Raw genomic sequence first — 13828 nt, forward strand, 5'->3', positions numbered from 1 at the left:
CGTAGCACATACACTCCCCAATGTCCATAAACCCACCCCCTCTCCCAAACCCCCTTCCCCCAGCAACCCTCAGTTTGTTTTGTGAGATTAAGAGTCACTTATGGTTTGTCTCCTTCCCAATTCCATCTTGTTTAATTCATTCTTCTCCTACCCCCTTAACCCCCCCATGTTGCATCTCCACTCTATCATATCAGGGAGATCATATGATAGTTGTCTTTCTCCGATTGACTTATTTCGCTAAGCATGATACCCTCTAGTTCCATCCACATCATTGCGAATGGCAAGATTCCATTTCTTTTGATGGCTGCATAGTATTCCATAGTGTATATATACAACTTCTTTATCCATTCATCTGTTGATGGACATCTAGGTTCTTTCCATAGTTTGGCTATTGTAGACATTGCTCCTATAAACATTCAGGTGCACGTGCCCTTTTGGATCACTATGTTTGTATCTTTAGGGTAAATACCCACTAGTGCTGTTGCTGGGTCATAGGGTAGTTCTATTTTCAACATTTTGAGGAACCTCCAAGCTGTTTTCCAGAGTGGTTGCACCAGCCTGCATTCCCAACAACAGTGTAGGAGGGTTCATTTCTCCGCATCCTCGCCAGCATCTGTCATTTCCTGACTTGTTAATTTTAGCCATTCTGACTGGTGTGAGGTGATATCTCATTGTGGTTTTGATTTGTATTTCCCTGATGCTGAGTTATGTGGAGCACTTTTTCATGTGTCTGTTGGCCATCTGGATGTCTTCTTTGCAGAAATGTCTGTTCATGTCTTCTGCCCATTTCTTGATTGGATTATTTGTTCTTTGGGTATTGAGTTTGCTAAGTTTTTTATAGATTTTGGACACTATCCCTTTATCTGATATGTCACTTGCAAATATCTTCTCCCATTCTGTCAGTTGTCTTTTGGTTTTGTTAACTGTTTCCTTTGCTGTGCAAAAGCTTTTGATCTTGATGAAATCCCAATAGTTCATTTTTGTCCTTGCTTCCCTTGCCTTTGACGATGTTCCTAGGAAGATGCTGCTGCGGCTGAGGTCGAAGCGGTTGCTGCCTGTGTTATCCTCAAGGATTTTGATGGATTCCTTTTTCACATTGAGGTCCTTTATCCATTTTGAGTCTATTTTCATGTGTGGTGTAAGGAAATGGTCCAATTTTATTTTTCTGCATGTGGCTGTCCAATTTTCCCAACACCATTTATTGAAGAGGCTGTCTTTTTTTCATTGGACATTCTTTCCTGCTTTGTCGAAGATTAGTTGGCCATAGAGTTGAGGGTCTATTTCTGGGCTCTCTATTCTGTTCCATTGATCTATGTGTCTGTTTTTGTGCCAGTACCATACTGTCTTGATGATGACAGTTTTGTAATAGAGCTTGAAGTCCGGAATTGTGATGCCACCAACTTTGGCTTTCTTTTTCAATATTCCTTTGTCTATTCAAGGTCTTTTCTGGTTCCATATAAATTTTAGGGTTATTTGTTCAATTTCTTTGAAAAAAAATGGATGGTATTTTGATAGGAATTGCATTAAATATGTAGACTGCTTTAGGTAGCATAGACATTTTTACAGTATTTGTTCTTCTATTCCAGGAGCATGGAACATTTTTCCATTTCTTTGTGTCTTCCTCAATTTATTTCATGATACTTTATAGTTTTCTGAGTATAGATTCTTAGCCTCTTTGGTTAGGTTTATTTCTAGGTATCTTATAGTTTTGGGTGCAATTGTAAATGGGATTGACTCCTTAATTTCTCTTTCTTCTGTCTTGTTTTTGTTGTAGAGAAATGCAACTGTGCATTGATTTTATATCCTGACGCTTTACTGAATTCCTGTACAAATTCTATCTTATAGTTTTGGGTGCAATTGTAAATGGGATTGACTCCTTAATTTCTCTTTCTTCTGTCTTTTGTTGTAGAGAAATGCAACTGTGCATTGATTTTATATCCCGACACTTTACTGAATTCCTGTACAAATTCTAGCAGTTCTGGAGTGGAGTCTTTTAGGTTTTCCACATATAGTATTATATCATCTGTGAAGAGTAATAGTTTGACTTCTTCTTTGCCAATTTGGATGCCTTTAATTTCCTTTTGTTGTCTGATTGCTGTGGCTAGGACTTCTAGTACTATGTTGAATAGCAGTGGTGATAATGGACATCCCTGCTGTGTTCCTGACCTTAGCGGAAAATCTTTCAGTTTTTTTCCATTGAGAATGATATTTGCGGTGGGTTTTTCATAGATGGCTTTGATAATATTGAGGTATGTCCCCTCTATCCCTACACTTTGAAGAGTTTTGATCAGGAAGGGATGCTGTACTTTGTCAAATGCTTTTTCAGCATCTACTGAGAGTATCATATGGTTCTTGTTCTTTCTTTTATTAGTGTATTGTATCACATTGATTGATTTGGGGATGTTGAACCAACCTTGCAGCCCTGGAATAAATCCCACTTGGTCGTGGTTAATAATCCTTTTAATGTACTGTTGAATCCTATTGGCTAGTATTTTGGTGAGAATTTTCGCATCTGTGTTCATCAAGGATATTGGTCTGTAGCTCTCTCTTGATGGGATCCTTGTCTGGCTTTGGGATCAAGGTGATACTGGCCTCATGAGTTTGGAAGTTTTCCTTCCATTTCTATTTTTTGGAACAGTTTCAGGAGAATAGGAATTAGTTCTTCTTTAAATGTTTGGTAGAATTCCCCCGGGAAGCCGTCTGGCCCTGGGCTTTTATTTGTTTGGAGATTTTTGATGACTGTTTCAATCTCCTTACTGGTTATGGGTTTGTTCAGGTTTTCTATTTCTTCCTGGTTCAGTTGTGGTAGTTTATATGTTTCTAGAAATGCATCCATTTATTCCAGATTGTCAAATTTGTTGGCGTAGAGTTTCTCATAGTATGTTCTTATAATTGTTTGTATTTCTTTGGTTTTAGTTGTGATCTCTCCTCTTTCATTCATGATTTTATTTATTTGGGTCCTTTCTCTTTTCTTTTTGATAAGTCTGGCCAGTGTTTTATCAATCTTATTAATTCTTTCAAAGAACCAGCTCCTAGTTTCATTGATTTGTTCTTTTGTTGTTGTTGTTGTTGTTTCTATTTCATTGATTTCTGCTCTGATCCTTATGATTTCTCTTCTCCTGCTGGGTTTAGGTTTTCTTTCTTTTTCTTTCTCCAGCTCCGTTAGGAGTAGGTTGTGTACTTGAGTCCTTTCTTGTTTCTTGAGAAAGGCTTGTACCACTATATATTTTCCTCTCAGGACTGCCTTTGCTGTGTCCCACAGATTTTGAACCATTGTGGGTTTTCATTTTCATTTTTTTCCATGAATTTTTTTAATTCTTCTTTAATTTTTTGGTTGACCCATTCATTCTTTAGAAGGATGCTCTTTAGTCTCCATGTATTTGGGTTCTTTCCAAATTTCCTCTTGTGATTGAGTTCTAGCTTCAGAGCATTGTGGTCTGAAAATATGCAGGGAATGATCCCACTCTTTTGATACCGGTTGAGATCTGATTTAGGACCCAGGATGTGATCTATTCTGGAGAATGTTCCATGTGCACCATAGAAGAATGTGTATTCTGTTGCTTTGGGATGAAATATTCTGAATATGTCTGTGATGTCCATCTTGTCCAGTGTGTCATTTAAGGCCTTTATTTCCTTGTTGATCTTTTGCTTGGATGATCTGTCCATTTCAGTGAGGGGAGTGTTAAAGTCCCCTACTATTATTGTATTATCGTTGCTGTGTTTCTTTGATTTTATTATTTGATTTATATAGTTGGCTGCTCCCACGTTAGGGGCATAGATATTTAAAATTGTTAGATCTTCTTGTTGGACAGATCCTTTGAGTATGATATAGTGTCCTTCCTCATCTCTTAGTGTAGTCTTTGGCTTAAAATATAAGTTATAAGATCTAAGGATTGCCACCCCAGCTTTCTTTGATATCCATTAGCATGGTAAATTGTTTTCCACTCCCTCACTTTAAATCTGGAGGTGTCCCTGGGTCTGAAATGGGTTCCTTGTAGGCAACATATAGATGGGTTTTGTTTTTTTATCCATTCTGATACCCTGTGTCTTTTGATTGGGGCATTTAGCCCATTAACATTCAGGGTAACTATTGAGAGATATGAATTTAGTGCCATTGTATTACCTGTAAGGTGACTGTTACTGTATATTGTCTCTGTTCCTTTCTGATTTATTACTTTTAGGCTCTTTTTTTGCTTAGAGGACCCCTTTTAATATTTCCTGTAGAGCTGGTTTGTGTTTGCATTTTTTTTTTTTTTTTTTTTTTTTTGTCCTGGAAGCTTTTTATGTCTCCTTCTATTTTCAATGATAGCCTAGCTGGATACAGTATTTTTGGCTACATGTTTTTCTCGTTTAGTGCTCTGAATATATATCATGTCAGCTCTTTCTGGCCTTCCACGTCTCTGTGGATAAGTCTCTGCCAATCTAATATTTTTACCATTGTATGTTACAGACTTTTTTTTTCCCGGGCTGCTTTCAGGATTTTCTCTTTGTCACTAAGACTTGTAAATTTTACTATTAGGTGATGGGGTGTGGACCTATTCTTGTTGATTTTGAGGGGCGTTCTCTGTGCCTCCTGGATTTTGATGCTTGTTCCCTTTGCCATATTTGGGAAATTCTCTCCAATAATTCCCTGCAATATACCTTCTGCTCCCCTCTCTCTTTCTTCTTCTTCTAGAATCCCAATTATTCTAATGTTGTTTCATCTTATGGTGTCACTTATCTCTCGAATTCTCCCCTCGCAGTCCAGTAGCTGTTTGTCCCTCTTTTGCTCAGCTTCTTTATACTCTGTCATTTGGTCTTCTATATCACTAATTCTTTCTTCTGCCTCATTTTTCCTAGCAGTTAGAGCCTCCATTTTTTATTGCACCTCATTAATAGCTTTTTTTGATTTCAACTTGGTTAGATTTTAGTTCTTTTATTTCTCCAGAAAGGGCTTTTATATCTCCTGAGAGGATTTCTCTAATATCTTCCATGCCTTTTTTGAGCCCGGCTAGAACCTCGATAATCGTCATTCTGAACTCTAGATCTGACACATTACCAATGTCGGTATTGATTAGGTCCCTAGCCTTTGGTACTGCCTCTTGTTCTTTTTTTTGTGGTGAATTTTCCCACCTTGTCATTTTGTCCAGATAAGAGTATATGAAGGAGCAAGTAAAATATCAAAAGGTTGGCAAAGACCCCAGGAAAATACTCTTTACAAATCAGAAGAGACCCTAATTCATGGGGGGGGGGGAGAAAGGGGATAAGAAGAGGTTCAGAAAAAAAAAATTAAAAAAAGCAAATGAATAAAGAAAAATATAATATATATAAAATATATATATTTATATATGATAAACTAGTTAAAACAGCGTTAAAAAAGAAAAGGGTAAAAGTAAAAAAAAATTAGCAGAAGATGAAAAAAAATTGAAAAAAAAAACAAATTAAATTAACTGCAAGACTAATGAATCATGGGGAGAAAGCCATGAGTTCAGTGGTTTGCTTTCTCCTCCTCTGGAATTCTGCTGCTCTCCTTGGTATTGAACCTGCACTCCTTGGTAGGTTAACTTGGTCCTTGCTGGATTTCTTGTTGATCTTCTGGGGGAGGGGCCTGTTGTAATGATTCTCAAGTGTCTTTGCCCCAGGTGGAATTGCATCACCCTTACCGGCCGGGCTGAGTAATCTGCTCAATTTTGCTTTTGGGATCTTTTGTCCCCTGAAAGATTTTCATAGAGTTCCGGAGGACGGGAATGAAAATGGCGGCCTCCCGGTCTCAGGCCCAGAGGAGCCGAGAGCTTGGGGCCCCACTCCTCAGTGCACCCTCAGAGAATAGCGCCCAATTACTCCCGTCTCCCTTGCCTCCAGCCATGCTCCAAGCTCACCCAGGCTGCGACCGGTTCAAGGTAACCCCGAGTTGAGAGCTCACTCCTTGGCTCTATCTCTGTAGCCAGCTTCCCTGTTCTAATACCTGTAAGCTCTGCGACACTCAGACACCCCAATCCTTCTGTGACCCTGTGGGACCTGGGGCCACGCTGACCCCTGCATGGGCTTCACCCCGGTTTAGCCTCTGGAGCAATGTACCTCATCGGAACAGACTTTTAAAAGTCCTGATTTTGTGCTCTGTTGCTCCACCGCTTGCCAGGAGCCGGCCCCTCCCCCCACGGTCTATCTTCCCGTTGCTTTGGATTCACTTCTCAGCTGGTCCTACCTTTCAGAAAGTGGTTGATTTTCTGTTTCTAGAATTGCTGTTCTTCTTCTCTTCAATCTCCCATTGGATTTGTAGGTGTTTGCAAAGTTTAGATAAGCTATCTAGCTGATCTCCTGCTACCTGATGTAGCCTCAGCAGGCTACTTCTCCACCATCTTGACTCCTCCAGTTTTTTTCTACTTCTTTCTAAATTCCTGATTCAGATCATTATTGTTTTCATTATCTCTGGTACATTCATGTTTGTAAGGAAGGCCATTTGTTTTCCTCTGAGATCACCATTTTAGTGTTCTTCTAATAATGAAACATGTGTAGTAAAAAGAGTGAAGAGTACCAAATTGTGATTCAGGACACAGAGGTCCCAAACCTAATTCTCTTTTTGTCTCTCAGTCTCTGCCAGTATCATCTTGGACACATCACTTAGCTTTCTTCTTTCAGTGTCCATTTCTTCAACTAGAAAATAAGGAAATATTTGAAGTTCTCAAAACTTCTATTTTGCTGTTGCATTTAATGAATATGTTCCTATCACTAACTTGCCACTTCAGAAATTTGAACTGACTCTAGTCTCAAACTTCTTAAATAATGATATAATAGTTTGTCTAAGAACTGTAGTCTCCTATGTAATCACAAAAGACATGCTTCTAATCCTTCTTTGGCTGCAAGATGGGAGTCTGAGCCTCAAGCAAATCTCTCTATTGGTGTTCCTTACGTACTTATTTCGTCATAACCAATCAACTGTTGAAAGTTTGTATAAAGTTGATGAGGAATTGTTTTCCCGAATCCTTTGAAATTCTTGAAATAAATAAACACACGATTGTTAGTAATAAAAAAATAAGCAGCATGCACCTTTTTGTGAAAGCAAAAGTGACAGATGAGGCAAAAAGTAACAGATATACATCAGAATAAAACTTAAAAAGAGATATTATAAGGCCTGGAAGTTATGGGAAAATATGTAATAATGACAACAGAATTAAACATTGACAGATTCTGCCATCTAAAATTTCCTTAAGAAATATAAAGCAAAACCAAGGAAAAAATTGTTAAAAGAGAGTAAAAAAAATGTTAGAAAATGGGAGCATGATTGTCACAGAATCTTATCCATATTATATAATATTTACATGTAAAATCCCTGTCATAGTTAAAAATCTAAGCAGTAATTTAAAAAAAATCATTGTCTTTTGTGGAAGAATTGATGTTACCATAGCAGAATGGAATATCTTATGTTTTGAATTTACCAGTGTGTGTGTGTGTTTAAGCATTGACATGGACACAATATATTTTTGTTTTTGCTATGAATGTAAAAAATGCCAGAAGGGAAAGTGGGAGGGAAACTCAACAAAATGCCCTTCATTTACATTTATTTTCTGAAGCCATTTTAAGTCTCCCATTTTGTAAAATGTTATTATTTAACAGTGGCAGTCATTGCCCACTCTGTATATCCCTACATGTTCTAAGTAAATTGCTTCTGAGTAGTTTTTCTCCACATCTCACCATATCTCTAACTATAGGAATGTAATTTTGTGACCTTAAAAAATGCATTGATTTTTAGATGCACATGTGGAGAGCAGAATAAGTAATAATGCTAAAAAATATAAAGAATAAATTTATTGTTTTATTTACCTCTCAAGAAAGAGAAAGAAAAGTTACATGCTACATTTTGTTTAAGGATTTATGATGTGGCATAGTTTCCTTTTCTTTTTTAATAAATATTTAAAATACATGTAATATTAAACAGTCCACCAAATTGAAAACCTTATGTGAAAATATGGGACAATGGTTTGGAAGCATAAAGACACCTGCTGTCACACAGTGTTTTGTGTGTTCCTTTGTAAGTCAGACAAGCCAATGAGAGTGAGGGCTCAAAATTTTTCAGAAATTCTGACTGAACAGTTCCCAGTTATATACAAGAGACCACTGCTTTCAAAGTGTCAAAGTAAACTTAAAAATATAATTAGTACAGTAAGTGCTGGACATGGTATGAAAGACAAGGATGTTCATTTATTTTGGCTAGACTCTAATTTAAATGTAGAGTTTACACTATGACCTTTATAAAGTTTAGATAAGTTAATAATTTTTAGTTCATTTTTCTCCTCTAAAATGGGAATAATAATGGTTACTTGCTAGGGTTGTAACACAAACACAAATGAGGTGGTATGTATAATAGCACAGGCATATACAAGTATTTAAATATTAAATTCCTATTGCCCTTGTAGTGATCATCTTTTTTTAATGAACCACTGTTTAAAAATAAAGAAATTAAGGTAAGGAATAAAATATAAGCATGCACATCAAAATAGAGAAAAATATTCCTTAATAGTGAATGGAATTAAAGTGTACTATTAACATGGAAATTGAAGTGAATCCAGAAAACCTTCAAAATTCTTCTGATGTGGGCAGAATAAAATCAAATATAAAAACAAAGTCCTGGACAAACAATATAATTTGCTGTATATGTTGTTTCAGAGGCAAAGGCCCATTGAAAAATACATCTGATGTTATTAATGCCGCCAAGAAAATTGCTGAAGCAGGTTCTCGAATGGACAAATTAGCCCGCGCGGTGGCTGATCAGGTAATATCAGAGGAAGAGCAAACACATGCTGTATGGTATCATTAATTAGCACTTGGGTTCTTTAATGGGTTTTATGTACCCTATAAAATGCTTCTGAAGGATGAATTGTAATCACTAACATTTTACAAACAGGCCTCTAACTCTGCTGAGACTGAGCTGATGGCAAAGGTAGGTTCAGTTAAGAGGGTCTCCTTAAACCCATGACCAAAACTTCTTGAGAAAGAAGAGTACCTGCTACTTCAGAGACAAAACTCCCAAAGCAGGGGTTATGCTGACTGCCGTCATGCAGCAAGTCAAGGACACTACATAGGGAGGAAGAGAAAGAAGAACTTGAACTTTTGTTTTTTCGTATTGATCCTCTTCTATTGATGCTCTTTATAATTCATAGTAGTTAATGCACTAGCATAAATGGGATTAATCCACATAATCAAAAGCCTCCAGATCTCATTTTCATCCAGATTTAAAAGTATCACAGATAAATGAAATTCACAGAGTATCTTTTCAGACTGGAATCAGATACATGTGAGAGTAGTTCTCAATCTCACCTTGGATGTTTGAGTCGATCTCTATACTCTTCATGTTATGTGGCTTAAACTGGAACTCTAAAATCCGGTTCTAAATATGTCTAGTTGCAGTAGAGTCCCATTCCTAATAATGGTACTTTAGGAAGTAAACTTTTACAGGTAACTAATTCTCATCTTAATCTTTCCTTTTTTTTTTTTTTAATTGGTAAAATGCTTGTAATGTGTTCTCATCTTATTCTTACCACAAGCATGAATTTGCTTACTAGACTTCAATGCAGTGATGCTCTCTGGAGACCCTAAGAGACATAGGATTGTCCCTTCTCCATAGTTGGCCCTACTCTCCTATGATTTTTGAGTTTCTTCTCTCATTTTCTTCCTCCATTCCTTAATATTTGGCTGTTGCCATAAACACTTGCTCTCTTCAGGCTCCCAGATTCTAGAGTCCTTTGGGTCAATACCAAACTCACTCCTCTTCTAAACACTGAAAAGAAAAACACATGATTAAACTATCAAGTCTACATTTATAATAAGCCAACAGATAGTCTTATTTTAATTTTTTTACATCTATGATGGCTAATCCAAGGGAATGTATTTTGCTTGCTTTGAAATTTTTGAGAAACACTTAATAGTAAAGATAATTCACTAAATACCATCCTTTGACTATCCCCTAAAATTTGTGTGGGTTGAAGACCAACCCATTACTAAGTTACTAATTTCAGGATCCTATCAACTGCCAGGCCCCCTGCAGTTTGCAGCATACATTGAATTGCTTTATACAGAGCTGTATATGTATCCCAGAAAGTTCATGGAGACAGTGAATGTACTTGTAAATGTGCATGCATGTGTGTAAACAAACAAAAATACACCAGCCAGCAAGGAATGCCACATTTTTTTTGCCTGCAAATGTAGAGGGAACTTGGGATGAGTGGGATGAGAAGAGATTGGTGGTGGTCCTGAAAAGAGTTTTGTGAGGAAGGATTTCTTCCCAGAAGAGAAAGTGGGTGGAGTTTGGATGGCTTTCCATAAACTCTGAATCTCAGTCACTGAAACTGTTTCTTAGTATGTTTAAGCTCCTTAAGTTCAATATTTTTTATTGTGGTTTTTGTTTTTGCCTTTGCATTTTTAGACCCTTATTTTCCAACTATTATGCAACTTGAATCCTGGCCCAAAACAGTTTGGCTATCTGGAAAGCACTCCACACGTGCACACAAACAAATCCCAAGATTCTAGACATATTTTGAAATTAAATGACAAAGTATTTAAATGCTATTCTGTGATAACTTTTAAAATAAACAGATGAGGGTTAAATATAACCCTCTCTTTGTAGCATTCTCACTGTCATCAGCTGTGAAGCAACTTGCAATTTTTGCTAATGTTTTGTCTGAATAGGACACTTCTTTCTCAAAATCTGCACCTATTTCCATGATACAAGAATTATTTTTCTTGGTCCATCATGCTTTTATGTGTGTTTTAAATAATAGAACAGAATGAGCATTAGCAAGGAATGGATTTGTTGCCTTTATTTTGCCTGAAAATATTTTTATGAAGATTTGAGATATGCAAGCAGTATAAACTTTTTACGGACTGTTGCATTTTTAATTACTGTTCCATTGAGATAGAAGTTCCAGTTTAATTTGCTGCAAGGTATTTGTATCGAAAGCCTTGTCAGCCCTCTAGGGAGATACCATTTTAAAGTTAATTCCTTTCAGTATATGGGTCTCTGGAGTAGGATAAATATCACAGTATTAAGTACTTGTAGAAAGCTAAAAACAGTCTCTGTGGGATTCTTTTTTGATAAATGCAGTTAGTGAAAAAGGTACCATAATGGTATTATATATAAAAGAGACCCCTATGTCTTTCATTAAAGAAACGATTGTGTCACAACCACTGGCTTCACATTCTTAATGGAACAACTACCTTTCTTGCTTTTCTTTCTTTCTTTCTTTCTTTCTTTCTTTCTTTCTTTCTTTCTTTCTCTCTTTTCTCTTTCCTTCCTTCCTTCCTTCCTTCCTTCCTTCCTTCTTTCTTTCTCTCTTTTCTTTCAGAATTGCCTTTCTTCGGCTTGAAGGAAACCTAGCTGGAGTCTGTTTTTTCATACTCTAATTCTAATTAAGTTACTTCGGTTTTGGCTCTAGGTTCTTATTTTTTACAGTGTTTCATCAAGGGATCTGGTGAGTATATGCTCTTTACAAGTGCCAGATTGAGCCAGAACAATGGGATGGCCTACAGAATCTTGAACTGAACTTTTGATAGCAATAGAAACATATTTCAGTGGCCAAATAGCCATTGGTATTGAAGACTCAGAAATTCTTTAGGGAGCCATGTAAATGTCTATGGAAGTGTTCAGCTAAGCTCAGTTGTATTTGATGGAGATCTACCCACTAGTTAATAAAGAGAATTCAAAATCCTGGTCCTAGTTGGCTGTGGAACAACCTCTGAAGGGTTCTGTTTTTACTTTTAGGAGTTTGTTTTAATTGGCTTCACACTCATTCTACTTGAATCAATTGCACTAAGAGTGGTCATGATCCTTCTCAGAGTCTCTTATTTAAAGAAAGTTTATAATGTTGCTAAAATTTTGATAAACATAAAAGTACAAAAAGTGAAAGAGGCTTCCTTCAGTGAATGATACTTTTCTGAGAAATCCAAAGGAAACAAGCAATTTCCCCCCCAACTAATTGAATTGAAATTCTATGCTTTGCTGTGTCAGAGAGATTGCTATCTGGAGTGATTTCCTTCTAGCTTCTGTTGCTTTGGTTGTCCATATTAACATGATGAATGTTGGATAGGCTACTAGGAAAAAACCTGGAGAATATCTGGTTTTCTTAACAGTTCAGAAGACAACTGGTAAAATTACTCAAAAACATGTACAAAAGTTCCCAGAAGACTTTATGGAAGATCTTCAGTATTCTTTTTATATAATTATATCAAAGTAGAGCTGACCATTCTAAAATACTGGCTGTGGCCTTCCTAAAATGTGCTATAAAGAAGTGAAGTTAAATGGGTGTAATTAAGGTATATGACACTAAAACCTTTTCTTCTCACAGCTTTTATATAGTGAGTATTAGAAACTGGAGTACTTGCTAATTGAGATCACTTTTTTTTTTAATGTTTTATAGTGTCCTGATTCAGCATGTAAGCAGGATTTATTAGCCTACCTTCAACGAATTGCCTTGTATTGCCATCAGCTTAATATCTGCAGCAAGGTGAAGGCAGAAGTACAGAATCTCGGAGGAGAGCTCATTGTGTCAGGGGTAAGCCGTGGCTTGGGCTTCACAATTAAAGCTCCCACTGTTGTACTTCCAAGGCAAGCATTCTTGGCAACAGTACTGCTTAAAAACACCAAACTACAGTGATTCATAGGGAGGGTTTTTTTTTTTTTTTTAAATAAATGTTATCACCATTATTCCAGACCTTACAATAACTCACAAAGAGCAATTTGATTTTCCAATTACCCCATGTTTATACTAGCCTTGTAAAATCTCCATTATTCACAAGAAAACTAATTTCATAGTCTGGAAACTCATTGCCAAGCTGTGACTATTATAATTATTTGGAGCTTTTGTACATTTACTCATTGTGAGTCTACTTCCCTTTGTTAGTCCTAGTAATTTTCACTCTCTGTTCAGGAGCCAGCCTCTCTATGTGTGGATTGTGTTCACATGTTAGAGATGATGAAAACAATAGGAATTCATTCATCAGGTTCCAATGCATACTAGGTTATCAGTAACCCTTGAAAGCCAGAAAATATCCAAATTTAATACAGGTTGATGTGCTGTTGCCAAAAACTAACATAGCTGTCGAACACTAACAGTTATGTATTCTTTGCTTAATCACTCCAATGTTTCCCTTCGTATCTGGTCCACTTTCATCAGATATAAAGAAATAAGTTTGATTAATAGAAACATTATGATTTCTTGGCAAGATTTCCAAATGTATGTGTTGAGGTTCTTCACCTTGGCTTCTCCTCCCTCAGTCCCTTTCTTTGAACATGAGGTGCCATCTGTTGTAAACTATTTGCGAATTCCAAAGTGTGGCTCTGCCACCTTTAGTTCTTTTCCCAGTAGACCGTGATGCCATTTTAAGTATGGCATTACCAGGAACATAACATGGTCAACATGGTGAATGAGAATCGGACTAGTCATGACGCTTAATTCTTTACTGAGACATTTTCAGAAATTTAGCAGTTTGACCATTTGATAAAATGGTCAAAAAAATCATTCTTGAACCCAAAGGTTTCAGGTTCTATATTGTTTGACTTGCAGAAAACAGCTGGGAAAAGAGCTGATCTGGCTTGCATGGAGATGCCATCTAGAAAGCCTGTTCCATGCAGTCTCCCCTAGATTCCAATAAATTGGCTATTTTGTGCCTCTTCCCAAAGCATAGTCACCTCTTTGCATTTCCAAAACGATCCTGCTTCAACATTCTTCAGCAACCAAGAGCAATCTGTCTTGCAATGTGTCCTTTCTGCTGAGTCAGTAATAACCAAGATTCTCTGCCAAGAAGTGATCAAAACATTGCATATCCCTTGCTTCCTTTCTTATCTTCAGACACAATG

The 13828-nt window shown here is 36.8% G+C and overlaps 1 protein-coding gene across 6 annotated transcripts in view; it reads left to right on the top strand.

Moving 5' to 3' along the window:
- The window catches only part of CTNNA2 (catenin alpha 2), a 1140635-nt gene that overhangs the window by 1086499 nt on the left and 40308 nt on the right, over positions 1 to 13828 (top strand). For all 6 annotated transcript variants that reach the window (XR_006606450.1, XM_045079083.1, XM_004742297.3 and 3 more), the window contains exons 16-17: positions 8644 to 8749; positions 12390 to 12524. Coding sequence is in view for 5 of the 6 variants with exons in the window: in XM_045079083.1 (XP_044935018.1) it covers positions 8644 to 8749; positions 12390 to 12524 (241 nt within the window). In the remaining variant the exon portion in view is untranslated. The remainder of the gene's footprint in view (positions 1 to 8643; positions 8750 to 12389; positions 12525 to 13828) is intronic.

The sequence above is a fragment of the Mustela putorius genome, unplaced genomic scaffold, assembly GCF_011764305.1.
Source record: "Mustela putorius furo isolate JIRA1106 unplaced genomic scaffold, ASM1176430v1.1 tig00000281_pilon_pilon_pilon, whole genome shotgun sequence".
Taxonomy (NCBI): domain Eukaryota; kingdom Metazoa; phylum Chordata; class Mammalia; order Carnivora; family Mustelidae; genus Mustela; species Mustela putorius.